We start from the raw sequence: 20,711 nt of genomic DNA, 5'->3' as shown, positions 1-20,711 counted from the left end.
TCAGAATTGATAGTAGGCTCTATATATCGATATACTGCCACAGGGATGCTGGTAAGAAACTCTATGCATAGAACAAATGAGAACCAAGACCTCTTTTTATTTAAACAGCATTGAAAATGTCCCTTCAGCCCATCATGTCCACACAGGTTCTCCAGCATCCATGGATTCTAATCCAACTTTCCAACGCTTGGCATTGTAGCCTGAATGCGATGCATTTCAAGTGCTCATCTAAGTTCTTTTTATATGTCTTGAAGGTTCCTGCCTCTGTAACCCTTTTATGCAACAAATGTTTTGTGAAAAAGGTTTTTTCTTTAAATCCTATCTAAATCTCCCGTTCCTTACCTTAAAACTGTGTCTGAGTTGAAAAGTGTGGTGATGGAAAAGCATAGCAGGTCAGGCAGCATCCGTGCAGCAGGAGAATTGACAGTTCGGGCATAAGCCCTTCATCAGAATGCCTGTGTCTACTGATTTGTGGCCCTTTAACTGTGGGGAAAACTTTCTCCCTATCTACCTTATCTTCTCCTAACTTTGTACACCTTAATCAGGTCTCCCCTCAGCCTTCTCTACTTTAAGCAAAACAACCCCAAACTATCTCTTCATAGCTAAAATACTCCATCACAGACAATATCCTGGCAAATCTCAAATTCACCCTCTTTGGTGCAAGCACATATTTCCTGTAGTGTCTCAAGCATAATTACACTAATGTTATACACAATTCCATCATAAAACTCATTTATCACGAATGGAGTCCCACATAAATAAAAGCTGCCTTGAGATTGAGACTATTTTCTGTCAAAAAAGTTGTTTGGTATTCTTGTTTCCAAAAATAACTATATTCTTGTTCACCCACTTTAAAAATGCATTAAAGATTTTATTGCATGTTAATGGATTGAAACTTGTAAAATTAGCTTCATTGTCTCACTGGTTTCACTTTTTTTTTCACTTTTCCAAACTCTTTTGTGTTTTCATTCTTGCCCATTCTCTGCATGGATTGCAATGAGAGAGCTGAGTGTTCAAATAAGAATCAACAGTTTTAATGTGAAAGTGAGGGATTTTTTTTGCTTATTAATTTTAAAATATAATTATTAAGGAATGTGAAGTGCTTCTACTTTATCCACTCGTTGTCAAATGGAAGTTCTGGTAGTGTGGGTTAATGAGCTGGGGAATTTTACCAATTTCAGAAGATAGCTTTCTGCTTAATGATGACGTTTAGTGTATCAGTCATTTATCACAATAAGAATTATATTCAAAAGGTGCACGCGTTGCTCTTGAATAAGAGGTGCATCTGTAGGTGAGATACAAGGGGAAAATATTTACAAATTAAAATGTAAATATATTTTATGTAGATCCATTAGGTCACGCCATCTCAAACTTGCAGCAATCTAGAATCCAAACATTCCATACATTGGACCTCAAAATCGAAATGGGTACCTTTCGGATTTATAAAGTTGTTGCTTGGGAGAACTCCATTGGAAGTCGTGTAATAGTCAGATAATCCTCATCTGCAAACAGTTCGAATTCGATCTGGGACCGGAAAAGACAATTTTTGGTCATTGCACTGGGCCACGATGCAGGAGCAGGAGGCCTACAAAGCAAGACCATGAAAACTATGATTCTAATTGTTTCCCGATTCACGTTCCGTACACCTGTCTGCTAGATGCTTTTTACAAGTTTTCTATGAAAGTGAAAAATATTTTGTCAGTATGCAAAGTAACCTTCAACGTGACCGGCGAAATTCCATTAAATACAGACCATAGGGTATTTTCAGGGCCAGAGTTCAAATAGCCTTTCATAACCGATCACCCACTGAAGTATATTGCAGCAATACAAGGAAAGTCGCTCTGAGGAGGTTGTTTTGCTTTTCACCGGGAAGAAATACAACGTGAAGAAATTGAAATCCATGGCTATTAGTGGCATTGTGCGACTTCAAAAGCACCTGTAGAGTATTATAAAGCCCAACTGAATAAGTAAGCCGGAGTCTCTAACATCGATTATCGTAGGTAAAGTCAATGAATATTGCTCTGATTTTAAACGCATGAACATTGAATTCCTATAACGCCAGCCTAGCAGTGGCTGATTATGCATGGGGAAGAGACGGAACTTTAATTACGAGAAGTCTTTACTCTCGTTAAATGATTTCGCAATTAACCATCAGCAATACTTTTTTTTCCAAAAATCTTGTAGCCAAACATTTCGGAACAAATAGCTGAGTATACTTTTATAACGTCCCGCTCAACGTTAAACAGTCTCGTGATATTAGGTTATCAATCTACACATAACGTTTTAGCGATACTTCTATCGCAATAAACCCAGGTACAAACTATAATACGACCGCTCCCCTAGTAAAGCTGCTGACTTCCATATCTTCCGCTTGGAAATAACTAAGGACAACATGGAGTTCATGCTTACGAATATAAAATTTCAATGTTATTTTTGATTTATGTAATAACTATCATCAGCATATCTAGACACACTTCTCCTTGTGTTTTACCCAGTTACATTTGTGTCACTATAACCAGAATTCTAAAACTACAATTAAAGTTAAAAGCTACTCCATTAAAATTTTGAACAATAACCAGTGTCAAATTAATCCTGAGATACATTAATTGTCAATATTGTTACCGGTTAGACATAGTTGATGAGGGATGATATATATAGGCATCTGACATTACAAAAGACGAAATGTTTAACCGAATGTGATGAGATGTTCCACGTACTAAAGAAAGTCATTTTAACAAGTCAACGATTTAAACAATTAGAATTTCAATATTCTTAACGTATCTAAAAAATGTATTGACAATGGCAATAATTTAATGTAAATAAACGTTATTTAGTTAGATGATATTTATTTCACATTATTGCTTTCTTGATTACTTCAAATTGGTAAATCATTATTCGATCAGTTGAATGAGAAGACATGACACAATAGACGGAGCCAACGGGATTTGAGGATCCATCATTTTTGCGGTATGCAAAGATCGGAGTTGACATCAGTAATTGTCACTTTGCTTTCTTAGGTTGAAGTCCAGTTATAGTGCTCCCGAAGGTGCAAGATATCCGGAGGAAAGCTACAATCATCAGAGGCATCAGGTAAAATGACTTTTCATCACTTTCTATGTTGGTAGTCATTAAAAAGAATGTTAAACTTTATTAAATTTGAATTCATTGGTCCGTATGCCAGCATTTCGTAGACAAAAGAAAATTAACTTTTCCTGGACGGAAAAATCTACCACAAACGATTGCCAGGCATGGCTTCATCATTAAAAGAAGAATTCCGATTTACACTTCCACTACTTTGCATCAATAGAACCGGCACGCATCGAAAACCAGTTTAAATACATGGAGGTGTTTTCCTTTTAATAGCGCCATATGTTAAAATAGAATACATAAATCTCGCACCTAGTGATCGATACTTAACAGGTCTAGAATAAGGAGTGGCATAATTATCGTATCCCACTTGTGCTTATAAAGTCTGTGATTGAAAATATTTCTCAGTCTAAGGCCCGGGTTCAAGTCCCTCCTGCCTCAGAAGTATATCATAACGCATCTGAACAGATTGATTAAAAATCAGAAGCGTGGCACTCAGCAATATCAGAAGACAGTCCGAATTGCTTTTAAAATTAATGAGGCTTTAAGTACAAGAAAACTGTTGTGATAAGATTTTTAGTCATATTGGCAAAGTATTATTGTTATTAAACACTTAATACGCAAATGGTTACTCCAACTTCGAATAACATGACATTTCTTCCCGAGTACTCAACTTGGCATTTGCGATATATCTTTTTTTCCATGTTGCCACTACGCTATTATATCCATGGGCCAAATACGTACCCATCTGGTAGAAATTCTGGAAAGTCTTTTATTTGTTGTCAGAAGATTAGAGTCACGACAGTGAATGCTATCAAATTACACTGCAAATAACACATTCGTGGGTTTGATCGTGGCAATGACTAATATACAAGCGAGGCACAAAGTAAGATGTGGTTAACTGTAGTCGTCAGCCAGCACCATAAAAGGACCAATATTGCAGGCTCACGACCGGATAAGTGCATCGCTCCCTGCCAAGTAACTAATATTTTTGTGTGTTTGGTGGGATCTTGACTTTTAATTAGGAAAATGAACAACCGGGACGAAGACAATGATTTAACAGGATAGTATCAATTTCAATCAGAACTATAGTGGTTTATATCTGTACAGATTTCAGAACGCAAAAAGTTACTCAACCTTTCTGTTATTTTCACTGGTCAAACTGCGTACCTCCAAGTTTCGGTGTTACCGTCCCACAAAACTCATTAAGCGCCAAATTTAAGAGTTCAGTTTGGAAACAGTGACACATCCTGTATTGGGTGTTAACCCCTTGCAGCACTTTGCTTATCTTCACTTCCAACTTTCCCTGTCACAGATTAGAGTTCCCGAAGTCCGGAAGCTGCCCGAGTATTGATTGCGCATCCTTTTCCAACGCCACTTTGGCTTTTCCGCCAATAGTCCCCTCTAACGCCTATTGTCGACTCACCATTTGGTTTTGTTCTGCTGTCAACTTCTCTTTTCCAAGCCTACAGTACATTTTGGCGGGGGTGGTATTGGTGGGGAAGAGAGTTTATAGGTGAATGTAGTTTTCTTATGTTTTTCAACTGAAGTTGACAATGATGCGAATCGAACGCGGGGAAACATATGTGACAATCGAAAAGCCTTTTTTTGTGGTTGTGATAGATGGGAAAGAGATCAGTTTATGTTGCAATGAGCGATTCAGCATCTCCAACCCAAAGTTGCTAAAGGAGAGGAGCGCGCGGGCGGAGGTGTTGGAGGGGGCGCGCATGGCGAGGGGGGGCGCGCATGGCGAGGTGGGGCGGGAGGGAGCAGAGGGGACACGCGCGCTATTGAGAAGGGAGCGAGCGCCGAGCGGAAAGTGGCTGCGGGGAGGTTGTGGTTGCGCGAGGGGAGGGGGTAGGGAAGGGCAGTGAAGACGGAGAGCCCAATTCCCTGGAGCACGTGACTCGCCCCTTCCAGACCCCGCGCCGATTGGCTGCCAGGGAATATTTTTGAAGGCGACCGCCAAGACCCTTCTCATTGGACGGAAGCGATGGCGGCGGCGATTGGTTCGGCGGGGTGACGTCACAAAGACAGTGACGCGTGTTCTTCCTGTTTCCTTCCTCGCGTCTTGAAGTGTATCTTCAGCGGCTCGCGCAGAATTAACAATCAGAGAGAAGAGAGCGGCGCGAAGCCCTGCCTCCTGGAGGTCTCCAGTATCCTCACCAACCCTCCACTCTCCCTGTCTCTCTCCCTACCTACTGCCAGCAGAAAGCTTTCTTCCTCGCTGACCAATACTACAACACAGTAAGTAACCTTGTCCCTTACTTAGCTTTCTCCACGTCCTTCATAAACTTTAAACGGCTTGCCGGCAGCTAGTTGCTGCACCTTTCGGACGGGGTTTCTTTTTGTGCTGTGTTAAAACCATATGGATTTTTGGCTGGAGAACAGGAGGAGCGGAGAAATAAAAGTATTTCTAACCCCCTTTACCCCCCCCCCCTGTTTTGTACACAATGAGCTGCTTGTTTTCCAAATATTGCATTGTACTCTTTTGTCCCATCATCTGCTGCCTCTTTGTCTTTTGTCAAGTGTTGTGTCCTAGGTATTTCGTGTCTCGTCGCGCAACTGATTTGCTTTTGATTTGCATGGATACTTCGTTTTTTTTCCCCCGGACCTGGTGCAGATGTGTTAGTTTCGGTTTGCTTTCTTTTGGGATATAATTTATTTTGCAAATGACCTATTGTGTCGTTGGATTCGCTGTGCATTGGTGTTTACGCCTGGGTTTTATTAAAACTTTGGGGCTGTGATTAAATTAAGGCGTTTTAAAGTGCGCAGTGGGTCACACATTTTCCGATCTTTGCCTCCCCCCGCCCCCGGCTGCATTGATGGTCAGATGTGGACAAAGAAGTTGTCGTCACAAGGTGTCCTTTGTCAACATCCCCCACCCCCTCTCATACCCATTTTCAATTCTGCTCTTAATATTCACCGAATCTCAATATGGTAGTTTCGTTCGGTTTGCGATCACAATAACGAAGAAACTCCGACACTGCTCCCAATGTGTTAAGTGTGGAGGTGTGCTGTCAGATCGTTTTGCTTTGACAAGGAGCGATTAACAGAAAGCAACATTGTAATTGCTGCGTTAGAACTGTTGGAGCACTAGTACTTGTAGGGAAGACTCATTTAGATTTAATACAAGGCTGTTGTATTTACTTCGAGACGCGTTAGGGGAAAGAAGTGCCTCTGCCGAGAAAGTGTAACCAACTTTAAGAAGGTGGATTGTGTAGCATCACGAATCCTGGCGATGCAATTTTGTGGCTTGATAAAATGAAGTCTCCCCCGAAACAGTTCTTGTTAATTCTGTATGTAAATGTAGGCCAAAAGAAACTCTTGATACTTCTTACTACTTCATATTTGCGTATTGCCGTTTTTTGTGGCAGTTGGAAAAAGACTTGGGGCTTTTATCCCACTCGGTTCTGACCTCTGTAGAATTGTCTTTTGATCGTTTACAGTCAGGTCAAAGTGGCTGGCATCCCTGCTCGTCCTGTACATTGTCCCCGATATTGATGTTTATCCAGCCAGCTGCTGGATGCCCCGTAACCCAGACAAACCAACGGAAGGATTGCCTTGGTATTGTTTACCTAAAGGCTGCCCGCCCCAGCTCCGGCTGAAAGTGAGCTGGTAAGCACTTAAAGACAGATTGTTTATTTGTTTTTTAAGAAGCAAGCAAGGTGTTGAATGGTGTTGGCGTTAGGCAGAAACTGCGCATGGGCACTGTCAGACAGGTGCGCGGTGTCAAAACGGCAGGTGCAATTTCGAGTTAGGAGGGAGCAGCAACACTAAGAGTCTGTGCTTTTTCACAAGCAAATATTTCAGTCTGCAACCAAATCTGAAGCAAAATCACTAGAGATCAAGTTAAGATCCACGCTGCTCCGAGTAAATTTAAGGCATTATCGTCCTTTGTTGGTTAAACGTCTGTTTTCATTTTTAAAAAAAAAGTTGCAAGATGAAACACTATGTATGCTTCTTCTTGCTCACTCTCATCTGATAATTTGGCGAAGGACAGTTTGAATGTATTAATATGACAATTGTGCTGTACACACAGGATAATGAAACCACAAGTCTACAGAATCAGATTTTACTGCTTTTCAGCTGTTGAACAAAAAAGACCCACAAAGAACTTCAGGAAAAATTGTTAGATGGAAATATTTAAAGTACACTGGTTCTCTTGAAATAATTCAAAGTAGCATCTGTGTCATAACAATAGAGTTCGAGGTAGCAGAATCATTTTCACATTTATCAACCTCTATAAAGCATTACTTTAATTTGCCTAAATATTCCGTTGTATCAATTAGACTTTTGAAAATGCTTCCAAGTGAGTGGCATTTATTTGATCCTTCTCATATTTATAGCACCTATATATGATCAGGAAAAGTAGAACTGGCTTTTTTATTGGCTTTAGATGAAGAATCTACATTTATAGTGGCTGTAAAGTTTTAAAAGATAATGCTGTAAAACATCTGTGATTATTTAAGTTATTTTTCTCAAGTGCAGCATTCAATGCACAGAATTGTGTATCCTTGATTACCTACCTTGCTACTAATGTCACATGGCAGGTGTGTAGAATATCGTGTACTTAGTTCAACTTTCCAGAGAGAGACCAAAAGGCCAACACTCCCTTGTCACAAATTTAGCCTCAGTAAATTTTTGATTTAGGATATTTGTGTCAAAAGCTGCTGATAATTAGTCAAAACTTAAAATGTGCCGGTAATAACAATTTTCATCATATAAATTATTAGATAGGACTCAAAAATTAAGAATGTTTTCACACATTCCTAAGACTTTTTAAAAAGTTCCAATGACCTTTATGTAAGTTGAGACCTTTACTTATAAAAATATACTTAATAATATTATCGTTCTTATTTTTTTTACTCACAAACAGTTCAAAGCCTGAATCTACTTGAATTTGTTTGTTCATTCTTCCCCTCAGAAATAAAAAAAAACTGCTATGCCTTTTACAACAGAAGCTTAATAAACACATTGCTGATTTACTACTGAATGATATACCTCGATTTCTGAATGGAAAATGAAGGGTGTGCTGAAATTTTGTGCTTACTTCACCTAACCACTTTATTCCCAAGGAGTAGAATTATTACAGATGTTCCTTCTTCCAGGTTTTAATGAGCTAAAGACTACGCATTGATTTTTAAAAAAAAATATATGTCTACCAAGAGAGTAATTAAAAGCCAATCATGTTTAAATGCATACAACACATCAGCTCGGAGTCTCCTGCCAGATCTCCCTGCCTTATCCTGCTCTCCACATGTAGCACTGACATTTTGTTTTTTTTAAAAAGGGTTGCTGTATAGTGTAGTACTTTGGCAAACAAGTTAAATGCCATGGATATTGGCCCCCCCCCGAAATATTTGAGGTTCTAGGTGTATTCTGCATCTTTGACGACTCAAATTGTTTCTCTAAGACGGTAATGGCATCAGAAAATCCCGTCTTCTATGGATTTCCCTACTGAGGTCTTGAAAATTTAAATTTTAAAGTCCGCTAGAAGGCAGTGCATATAAACTGTGAAGAATGCAATATTTGTATTATTATAATTCTGGAAACATGCTTAGCTGGTTGAATGTTTACACTTTCAGTGGTCAGCAACTTTTACCAGATGCAAATTAACCAGCAGTGGTAAGTTTTTTTTGATGGCTATTTTGTATTAATTATAAATAATGCATTAAGGATGCTGAAATTTAGAGCTGAAATCTAATTTTTTTTTCTCTTTTCTCCCCCCCGCCCACCACTCACACTCACACTCCGAGGTAGTGGTCTGATTTAAAACCCATCATGAGATAAGCCTACTACAAATGTATTTCATACTGAAAGCAAACAGTTGCTTAGGTAGATTGTGTTTCTCTAAGGATTATCATAGTTATGATCTTGGGGAACATTTGATATTTTTACAGGTAAATTGAAAGGGATGGGAGCTGTTCCAAAAAAATGTCTGCATGCTGTCTTTGGCAACTGTTCAGCTGATGTAAAAGTTTCACATAGGATAAATCTAGCATGAAAAATATATTTTGATTTGTTGTTTATATAGGTTATAAACCTAAACCCTATGTTCAGTTGAATCAGCACTTGAAACCTGGATGGGTTTAGTTCTGTGCTTGTTAACCAGGAATCTAGATTTGCCTTTATATGAGAAATACTGCAAACATTTAGTAGTGTTTCTGTTCTTGGGAAATCAAGATCTGACCTAAAAGAAATGCATTCCCTTCCTTTCCCACGCTTTTGTCTGATGTTTTCTTGCTCTGTCACTGAACATTTTTATATTTTTTCTGAAGAGACAGAGGATGTGCAGGAATTCTTACATACTTGGCATCCAAACATCAATTTTTTTTTATTAAATGAGAAGCAAACAAATCTATAACCAGTTCTTTATAATGTTTCTTTTATAAAGCTAATCTTTTGATAAATATTACTGTACAATTTGATGTACATGTTTAGTCATGCCATTGTCGCTTTTTTTGTTTGTAGGGTATGAAACAGGAAGCTATATCTTAGTACTAGAGCAATAGATAACCTTTTACTGGCAGTTACCTATATATAGGTTTTAAAAAAGAATGAATGGATGCTGTCAACCTATATTTAGGTTTGTTCTGTGATCTTTCGTTTTGTGCAATCAGTAATGTCATATCATCTTGGCATTCTTGGAATGATGTGTGGAACAAATAGATGTACTTTAGCAGATTCGTTAGTTAAGGGTCCATATGAATTAAATTTACAAAAGTAAAAGTTGAACTTAACAAACTTTAATTTTATATAGTTCATTTTTTCCATAACTCTGTATTTTCAAGTGAAAGATTAAAAAGAAAAGGCTGTCAATGGAACGTCTGAAAGCACAGAGATTTATCATGTTTTAAAATAATTTAGTTATCAGTTTGGTTTGAATTTTTTCAGACTTTAAAGTCTGTTTTACCAAAATACACAAATCTACCGATTATTCTGTTCCATTAAGATAAACCGTAATAGTTTAGGCTTTCATACAGGTGATTTAAAGTGCGTAACCAGATTTTTTTTGTTTTGTTTTTTAAAAATCTGAATCCATTTTGAGATTGGAGTAGAAATTTTTTAAAATGTTTGATTTGAAATAGAATTTGTGGTGAATTGTAAAAAATGTATCATGTTATATATACCGCTACCAGCACATTTCTGCTCTGTACAGAATTGAGGTCAGGAAATTTGGACGAAATTAAAGAAAATGATTCATCAGTCCTTTTGTTCTATTGGCCAGGGTCCCGGGATTCTCGAGCTGTGCCCAGCTGACAAGCTTTTGAAGATGGCACAATAACAGTCCAGTGATGCCTGACCATGACAGCATAGCCCTCTTAACTAGACATACGAAAAGACGCCGGGTCGACATTGGAGTGAAGAGAACTGTAGGGACATCTACAGTGTTTACTAAAGCGAAAGTGAAGCTATTCAGTGCCATGAATCCCCACGGTTCAGATCAGGACATTGACTGCTCAGTGGTTCAACATACAGATGGGGACAAATCAAATGTGCTCCGCAAGCTGTTGAAGAGGGCAAACTCGTATGAAGATGCTATGATGCCTTTTCCTGGAGCTACCATAATTTCCCAGCTGTTGAAAAATAATGCAACTAAGAATGGAAGCTCAGAGCACAATTTGCAAGCCAGTGGTCTATCCAGCACCGGCTCGGAAGCAAATCAGGAGGATGCCTGTAGTAATTCATCAAGGGAAAGTGCCCAAGAATGTGTTTCACCGTTTAGCAGACCTAGCATGAGCCAGTTTGACGTGGATCGTCTTTGTGATGAACATCTGCGAGCTAAACGTGCCCGGGTTGAGAATATAATTCGAGGCATGAGTCATTCGCCAAATGTGGCATTGAGGGGTGGAGAGAATGAGCGAGATGGGGTGCAGCAGCCTGTGAGTCCCCGAGAAAGCTATAGGGAAAATAAACGCAAGCAGAAGCTTCCTCAGCAGCAGCAACAGAGCTTTCAACAATTGGTTACAGCCCGGAAAGAGCAAAAGAGAGAAGAACGTCGACAATTAAAACAACAGCTGGAAGATATGCAGAAGCAACTGCGACAGCTCCAGGAAAAATTCTACCAAATATATGATAGTACAGATTCTGAGAATGATGAGGATGGCAACATGTCTGAAGACAGCATGCAATCTGAGACTGCTGATACTAGGGCACATGACAGGTCTGACAATGAGATGTCAGACCTAGATCCAGGACATTTTCTTGATCGTGCTCGTGCTCTTATTAGAGAACAGGAAATGGCAGCAGAAAATGAAAAGTTGAAGAGAGATGGCCACTCCAGAAAAGGTCAAGGCTCAACCAACTTGCATGCTGAAGGGAAACAGCTAGCTGAGACTCTTAAACAGGAGCTTAATTCAACTATGTCACAAGTAGTAGACTCTGTTGTTAAAATGTTCTCTAAATCCTCCCACCAGCTTCCTCAGGTCTTCCCACCAATCCAGATTCCACAGGCAAGATTTGCTGTGAATGGAGAGAACCACAACTTCCATACTACTAATCAACGGCTCCAATGCTTTGGTGACGTCATCATTTCCAATCCATTGAACACCTTTGCCAACATGCATGTATCTAATTCTTCAGACCAGACAGAAGCACTGCCTCTTGTCGTACGCAAAAACTCATCTGAGCAATCTGCCTCCACCCCTTCTATGGGTGGCCATCACAGCTCTCTTCATCAGTCTCCACTTTCAGCTGCAGCGGGGTTTTCATCTCCTGCCTTCCGCCATCCATTGCCTCTTCCTCTTATGGCATATTCCTTTCAGAGCTCTTTGGGTAATGCATCCAGCACAGTTTCTGGGAAAGACAGGTCATCTCCTGAGTCCTTGGACTTGACCAGGGAAACTGCCTGTCTGCGGACCAAAGTGTCATCACATCACATGAACCATCGTCCGTGCTCACCAATGCATCCATCCAGCACAGCTGAAGGTCTCTCTTTGTCTCTCATTAAATCTGAGTGTGGTGACTTGCAGGATATGGCAGACATTTCACCATATTCTGGAAATACAATATCCTTTTTCTGATGTCTTAGTGTATCATCTAGGTGTATGCAGTTAGAGTATGTGGTATCCTGATAGAACAATAAGTTGAACTTTTGGAAAGAACTCCACATTTCTGGGGCATGCATTTTATGTACCATCATTACCTGTTTTTGCATAACCCAAATACGTTGAAGATGCAACAAGTGCATCACCCCCACCCTCCAATGTTCTACAAGTTCAGTGCAGCTGCCTGATATGCATGATTAACCTCTGTTCAGCTGTACACAGAAATCTTTTGTTCTTGTATATACAAAGCAAATGATTTTAAAAGCTTGTGAGCACAATCAGAGTGGGATCAGCTAAACTGAACTTCTTTCACAAGATTTACTTGTTTTTTTTCCCCCTCTTTTAGGTAAATGAGTATGCTATATCTTTTCAGCAGCATTTTGTTTCTGATGTTAAAATTGTGCTGGATTATCTGGTACAAATCTCCTTCTGTCAAAGTGCCAGTTCTCTGTATAGGTTTTCATTTTTCCTTTATCATATCACTTAGTCAAAGTAATAGAGCTTCTATTTTTGTTCTTACAAAGGTTTGTTGACAGATGTCAGTAACGTGCTACACCATTTGCTTTTGCTTAGCGACACCCTGATAATTTGATTTAGTAGCCAATTCCATATTTCACAGCTAGCAGAATAGAGCATTCAAGATAAACTACATATTATGAATTTTCAGTGCGATTTATTGTATTTTTTTTAATTGCCCTTTCTCATCAGTATATTAAACTTAACACTTGTAGGAATTTGGAGGTGATTGGTCTATTTAGGTAATTTGGAGGATGCACAGCCACATTTCTCTCCATGATAATTATACTTGCCCCTTGTGTAACAAGCAAATATTGGCAGCATCTGAGAAAAGTTTAAATACTGCTGGTGCTGGAAATATATACAAAAAGGAAAAAAAAGAAATACTCACATCAGGCAGCACCTGTGGAGATGTATAACAGTTGCTGTTTCAGGTGAATGACCTTTTCAGTTATTGACCTGAAATCTTAACTCACTTTTTCTCTAAAGAGTCTGCCTGACCTGAGTATTTCTAGCATTTTCTGTTTTTACTAATCACAGCTCCTTTGCTAAGAACAGAAATGTACTTTTATAAGTTACATCAAAAACTTTACCACAGACTAAATTGAAGTTTTATTTTGAATTTATTCAAAGGGTTGTGAATACAACTATTTATTAGACATCAGTTTTATTCCAGTGATAAAGAAAACAGTTGAACTGTTCTCAAAATTCCAGACATGATCTTATGTCTTAGACTCTCTTTGCATTTTAAGAAAATAGCCTTGCAGAATTTAAAATTTGCATACAGTATATTGGAATAAAGCAACATTATGCAAGGCTAAGATAGATGAACCCTTGATCTTTGTGGCTCTACTATAAAGTAAAATGTCATTTAGAGATAGAAACTTAAGCTGTGGCAAATAATGAAAGAGGAAGGGCATAAAAAAATAAATTTGAAATCTGCTTCTACTATTGTTTAATAATTGCTGCCAATTAATTTAATTGAGAACAGTGCACTAACAAAGATTAAATTGCATGTAACCTTAAATGACAAAAAGTGGCAATTAAAATAGAATTGGATCTAGAAATTATATCTCCAATGTTGTAATTATATTTTTGATCACAAATTTGGTTATGCTAATTCTTAGGTAGCCAGAATTGTAATAAAATTTTAGTAACATATGTAAAGTGTTTACAGGTTTTAATTACAACAAGCATTATTACCCAAGTAAAGTATGATTTCAAAAATTCTTTAATTTTCTATGTTGCATTGAGAATTTTATTTGGAATTCTAGTTGCACTGCTGCAGTCTTTGATCTAACTATGCAGTTCTGTATCTATGTTGTGTGCCACTGACATAACCACTCATCTGCCTCTCAGGTAATACTACATATTTGCCTTGTAAAACTCTGTATGCAGACTACACATAAAGTCATGTGGTGTTTGAACACTACTTTAGGTTCAGCTGCACCACAGTATTTCTCTGATCTTTTATTTTCCTGAGCAGATGTCTTTCATTAATTTATGGATTTATCATCTTTTCTTTTTTTTACACCTGGCAGCTGGCTCAAGTTTCAGCAGTTATTGTCTATTTTGCATGACATGTAGAATTGAATGTCATCTGTCTTAACAAAGCTGAAGCTGAAAGAATGAGGTGAGCCACATGAGCTGCTGGGACAGAGCTGTACATTTTCTTACCTCCTTAATATTTATTTGTGCTCACTTCTTCTGGCCTTGAATGGACTGTGCTTGCATTTTGTGCAGCTGTATGTTTACCAAATCTATTCCAACATGAGTCATTGTGCGTGTGTAAGTATCCTAGAAACAGCTAGTGCTTTCTTGGGAGAACAGTTGCTTTCAACGTAAGCGTAAAAGGAAAATTAGCCAATTGGTCAGTTTTGCTGTACAATATTTTGAGAAGCAGTGGCATCTAATTGCTGTTCATTGAATTTAGGATGCTTTTTACAGTCCCTGTTATCAGTTGCATGAAGTATATGTTACCTAACATCTTTTTGAATGATGTTCTTGTTTCTCACTGTGTTAATGATAGGGTTTTTAGTAGCTTCTAGAAAAGGTGCTATGATAGAAATTTCTTTAGAAATACAGTTAGCTACATATTAAACTAACAGCAGTCAAAATCATATTATTATGACAAATTTCCAAAATAACTGAAAGCCAAAGTCTATATAAACCAAATCATTTTATATTGGATCTTGTAAGTATATTTACATTGCTCTAAAAATGAGTTAGGATAATGCATAGAAGCAACATTTTTCATGTTCACTGTCAATACTTAAACTATTTTTCTTGATTTCACCTTCCATTCCAAAATGTAATGATTACAGCTGAAGTACAGTTCTGTGGACACTTGATCACCATTCAGTAAATGACTTTTCTTAGCCAGTAACCTATGATAGATTGCTTGACAATCAAGAAAAACATTTAATTGCACAGCCTAAACTGTTAAGAATGAGAGTAGGCCATTCACCCTGTTAAACCTGCCCAACTATTCAATAGGATCATGACTTTTACCTTTAACAATCCTTTTGTGGATCGGTTAGCTGAGTTGGCTGGTTGGTTAGTTTGCAATCCAGTGATGCTGATAGCAAGGGTTCAATTCCAACATCAGTTGAGGTCACCAAGAATGGCTTTCCTCCTTAACCTCCCCACTCGCCTGAGGCGACATGACCCTCGGGTTAAACTCTTCACCAGTTATCTTTCTAATGAGCAAGCAGTCCTATGATCTGTCTGGAACTATAGTGACTTTGCCTTTTATTTCACAATCCTGAATACCACTAGTAAGCAGAAATTCATCAGTCTTTCCCTTAAACATACTGGAAGACTGAGCTTCGACATCCCTCTATGGTAGAGATTTCAAAAGGCTTATAATCTGAGTAAAAATATTTCTTCTCATCTGAGACTTAAGTGCCCCCCTCCCCCAAATTGTTTCCAAAGTGTGTCCCTTGCTTCTAATCTAATGGCAACACGGTGGCTCAGTGGTTAGCACTGTTGTCTCACAGCAGTACGGACCCGGGTTCAATTCCAGTCTTGGGCAACTGTCTGTGTGGAGTTTGCACCATTCTTCCAGTGTCTGCGTGGGTTTCCTCCCACAGTCCAAAGATGTGCAGGTTAGGTGAATTGGCTTTGCTAAATTGACCATAGTGTTCAAGGATGTATAGGTTAGGTGCATTTGTTAGGAGTATATGTTGGGGAATGTGTCTAGATGGATACTCTTCGGAGGGTCGGTGTACACTTGTTGGGCCGAATGACCTGTTTGCACATAGTAGAGATTCTAATTCTAATTCTTAAAATTACAACTCTGGATAACAACTTGTCAGCATCTATCCTTTAAGCATTTTGTAAATATCAATGAGGGAAACTCTCATTCTTTGCAACTGTAAAGGATACAAACTTTCAAATCTGTCTTCATAGAACAGTCCTGTGATCCTGGGAGCAAGTCTATTGAACCTCTGTATTCCCTCTATGGCAATAAATCTTTCTGGACATGAGACTAAAACTGCACACAGTGCTTCAGATGTGATCTAACGAAACTCCCATGCAGTAAAAGTAAGACTCAGTACTCCTGAATGTTTGTTTGTCATTTAATCATTATGTATACACTTTGTAGCAATATCCATTTTATGGTAAGCAACTGTATAAGACCCACCTGATTTGTTTTTATACTTTTCCAAAATGGGAGTTTAATTCCATGCACTGTCACAAGCTTAAGTTTTGGGTTTGCAAGCTGATTGTTGAAATGGCTGCTGTGGAACTCTGAGTTCCAACAAGTGTCCTCTGCTGTAAAAGAAAGACCTCACTTTCACAGGCCCACTGTCTCTGCACACCTCTCAGGTATCCTGGAGGGAGTCATGAGAATTTCAAGTTTTGATATAATGTTTAGCAAACATTAGCCTACAGTACAATCAGAAAGAAAGACTCTTCTTTATGTGGCACGCCATGGCCACCAAATGTCGCAAAGTAGTTTACTACAAGTTAACTACTTTCAAAATGTAATCACTGCTGTGCTTATGGGAAATGCAGCGTTAACTTGTTCACAGAATACTTCCACAAACAGTAATGTGATAATAATCAGAAAATGTTTGTGACAGTGGGAATAATTTCCCTGTTTTACTGCAAGATATCGCTGTTAAATTTCTTGCATCCACCTAAATAAGCAAATGGGGCCTTGGTGTAATACCTAATCCTAAATTCAAACTGCCATTATGACTATGACAAATTAATATTCAAGGCATTGTGGATTAAATTAGCCTTACTCTTAACATGCCACATTGAAATGCACGCACATACACAAACCTTATTCCTAGAAAATAATTTGTTGTGTATTCCTAATCTCCTCCAAGTAGTTATGAATGTGTTCCCCATACACGATAAGAAACAAACAGAAGTTGGCTATTTGGCCCTTTGACCCTGCTTTGCTATTCAGGTGGATCATGACTGATCCATTATTCCACTTTTCCACCTTGTTTCCTTTAATCCTTAGCTCCCCCACTGATCAAAACCTGTTCTCTCTTAATCTTAAATTTGTCCAAGGTCTCTGCCCCCACAGGTCTCTGTGGTAAGGCATTACAAAGAAACACAGCTGTCTGAGAAAGAAATTCCTATTCTCAGTCTTAAATTGACTCCCCTTTATTCTGACACTCTGCTCCTGGACTTGTCACACAGGAAATATCCTCAGCATTTGCCCTGTAAAGCCTAAATCTTCCATTTTAAGAATAAGAGTGTATATCAAGATGAGGCAATAGTTTCCAGAGGGTAGCAAATGGTAACACTGACATTATCCGTTTTGAAGGAGGGCCAAGAAATATGTAACTTTGGAAATATTCAACGTAAGATTAAACTTCTGTTATTGAACATCCCTGCGCAATAACTGTTTTAGTAGATTATGCTTGAAGAAAGATATTTAAATTTATGATCTTTATTTAGAAGTGTCCTTCAGAGTGGAATAATAACGGTATTTTAATTCAACTGTTATCCTCTCAGAAGTTCAAATACGATAAATGTAGCTGTTCTATGTCTTTATATTTGAGATTATAGATTTATTATGAATAATTACAAAGTTTTCAGAGCACAGATTTGACTTGTTAGTGTCAAACATAACATCTGCTAATATAACAACATTTGTTAAACGGCATAACAATCCAGTTTGTATGAAAGTAATCTTAGAGAGCACTTCAGAATTTATTCTATGATTTTTATGCTGTAATGCAATTTATTTTGTGCAGTTGCTGTCTAAGAAGGGGTCTTTACATTAGTAGTCAAAACGGCAGGTAAAGCAGGATGGGTCAGTGACCACAAACAAGAAAATCCGTGAATGTCACTCCACATGTTACTAGCTGTTCATCATGTAAAACAAAAATCTGGTAGTTGCAAACCGAGAAACGTGCAGGTCATCTGTTACCTTCATTTGTTTTTTGTTTGCTAAGAACAATAGCATTTAGAAACCCTATTAACTTCAACCGTATGTTTTTCTTTTAAGATGTGCATATATTTGACTTTTGTCATATATCTTAAAAATCATGTTGCTGTTGCGATAATTAAATTTAGTCTCATTCTTGGAATCTTATTATGCCAACTTCTGGGTGTGTGGTATGAAGGAAGCCCAACAGGAATAGTTTTTTGCCACCAAGATTTGGAGACATAGCAAAAATTGTGATATCTGGTGATGGCAGCCAGAGTTTCCAAGGGAATGGGGAGAAAGTTGCTCAAGGCTACAATTGAACCCAGGTCTCTGACACTGTGAGGCAGTAGCGCTAACCACTGAGTGCCTCCCCAGCATAAAACTAGGATTGGACAATGATTGTGGGTTGGTGCCGGGAAAGTGTTCTCCATCTTTGATTGCAGGTGTTCCATAGGTAAATGATCTTCTTAAACTGCTCAGATTATTTTGATCATGTAATGTCCCTTGCTGTTGTTTTGTCAGGATTGACCCTCTTCAAATCTTCCCAGTTCAGAAGTTTATAATGCAGTTGTGACAGCCATAATTTCATTGGGATATGGTTCTCTCCTCTCTTTTTCTCTCTCTCTCTCTCTCTCTCTCTCTCTCTCTCTCTCTCTCTCTCTCTCTCTCTCTCTCTCTCTCTCTCTCTGCCTGAATTAATATAACTGTGGTAGCCACCTTGCCTGCCTAATTCAGTCCAGAGTGAGGGGAGTGTAGAAATTATGCCCTGATTTTTGCAAAGATGTAGACCTTCTGTGCTGTAGTAATATTCCAAAAGAAGTTGGAAATCACAAGTCTCCCCCCGAACCCAAAATCTCTCCTTTTGTTGAGGAAGCAAGATTGTGAAAAGACATATTTCTGTGTATAAGTACATTAACTCAGTAAAATTGCAAAAGGCGTCAAAGAACTTTCCAAACAAATCTGGATTTTAAAAAAAGCAATAAGTATTTCAGAGTGCCTGTCAACTTAAGCCATCATAGGATTTGTGCTGCATAACTGATTTCCCAAAATATTCTTACACAATGGACTGCCTATATCAAATGAGCATTTTGGTGGAAGCTCCACCTGCTTATACAGTTGAAATGTTTGCTTCCAAAAAAGGCTAACCACTTGAAATGCAATAGTTATATTTCATAAGGGTTCAAGATAAGAACTTAAATAAAATAAAAGTAAGATAAATAAACATGAGGGTGTGAACGGCCACAGGAATCGGTAGAGAGAGGCTCTGATGGAGCATGCAGATTGAGGGGGAGTGAGGTGAGAAGGATCTTTTGACTTTTGTCTTTATTTTTAAACATTGACCACAGCGTTGGAGCCGTGAAGCAGGCTTTCCACCCAGACCACTCCTGCATCTAGCCTGATTACCAATCTATCCTCCAAACTGATAATTGGAGGGGTTGAAATTTTTACTGTTTGTGTTTGCAGAACCAGGAGTTCTCTAGCTGTGTGCTTCTGGGCCATTGTTTCTTATCAAAGTGAGAAACCATCAAGACAGTGAAATGCCTTTCTAAACTATTTAGAGTGACTCATTTGGTTATACATGTGGCTCCATCTCTTGGTGCCACTTTGAGCAGTGTTGTTTTGTCATTTCTGACAAAGTGCTAGATACTTTTCTTGTGTGCTATTTATAGACTGATTATAATAGGAACTTTGTATATGAAATACTGGAGACCCCTAATTTGTTGACATTTTTGGTTCTCATCAACAAATATCTTGCAAGATTAAATTGATTAACCTGATTTAATATAAACCAGGATTTTCCCATTTTCAGACTTAAGAAAAAAAAGGTTCCTGGAGATGAATCCTGGACCTACCATAATCAGAAAGTTTTCTGGATCTTCTGGCAGTCAGGCAGCTGATTGGCTGCTATCAGCCATTCTACTAGAATTACAGCCTGAAAGCTGGAAGTCCCAGCCATTTGGATTTGCTGGACAATCAAGGTTGTACCAAGCAATGCCATGATCCAGTTCATGGCTGCAGCCAAGACTACAGCCACTCCCCCTGCCCCCATATAGATGGAGGATCACCACCAATATATCTTAGTGTTGTTTATGGAATGGTTTGTGATGGGAATTGTTGGACTGAGATCAGCAATGAGAACAACGGTTCTTTTCCTTGGCTTCCAAAACTGACCGCCTACCTGCACTGGTTTTTCAGTTGGTTTGACCAACTCTTTCTTGACCAACATGGATCTGAAATAATTGTCTTCCAGGTAGCTCTTAAGTGGTCATTAAAGGCCTTCATTGATGGATCAGGAAAGTAAAGTCTTGGCCTTCCTACCTAGATTGTTGGAAGGAGGAGGATTTCTCCCTGATGTCCAGCTGTTAACAAGAAGGACAGATAATCCATGATCAGGTTCTGCAGACCAAAGATTGCACCCATACTTTTCACAAACCTTCAGAGTGGAAATCAATTCAGTCTATGCACGTAACTTTTATTTGGTATTGCTCTATTTAAATGAGTATGTTATGAAGCCTCAAATTACATCTTATAATTTGAGATATAGCTATAATAAAAGTTGCTGATTTACAATTTACCAATTTTATCTTGTACCAAATTAGTTAATAAATATCCTTTATGGTATCTAATCATAATATTGAGATATATATTCACTGGAAAAT

At 38.4% G+C, this 20,711-nt stretch overlaps 1 protein-coding gene across 3 annotated transcripts in view; it reads left to right on the top strand.

Annotated features, from left to right (window-relative positions):
• The first annotated feature begins 1,778 nt into the window (after positions 1–1,778).
• prox1a (prospero homeobox 1a) overlaps positions 1,779–20,711 on the top strand; it is a 140,213-nt gene continuing 121,280 nt past the window's right edge. Inside the window, exons 1-4 of one of the 3 annotated variants that reach the window (XM_072580796.1) lie at positions 1,780–2,000; positions 3,018–3,090; positions 5,165–5,334; positions 10,319–12,101. In XM_072580796.1, coding sequence (XP_072436897.1) covers positions 10,386–12,101 — 1,716 coding nt within the window. In that variant the 5' untranslated portion in view covers positions 1,780–2,000; positions 3,018–3,090; positions 5,165–5,334; positions 10,319–10,385. Of the gene's footprint in view, positions 2,001–3,017; positions 3,091–5,164; positions 5,335–6,589; positions 6,706–10,318; positions 12,102–20,711 lie in introns of those variants that run through there. The other 2 variants (XM_072580797.1, XM_072580798.1) reach the window with 2 other exon arrangements.

This window comes from Chiloscyllium punctatum, chromosome 11, assembly GCF_047496795.1.
Source record: "Chiloscyllium punctatum isolate Juve2018m chromosome 11, sChiPun1.3, whole genome shotgun sequence".
NCBI classification, from domain to species: domain Eukaryota; kingdom Metazoa; phylum Chordata; class Chondrichthyes; order Orectolobiformes; family Hemiscylliidae; genus Chiloscyllium; species Chiloscyllium punctatum.
Note: the sequence above shows the minus strand (reverse complement) of the source record. Positions and strands in the feature narration are given on the sequence as shown.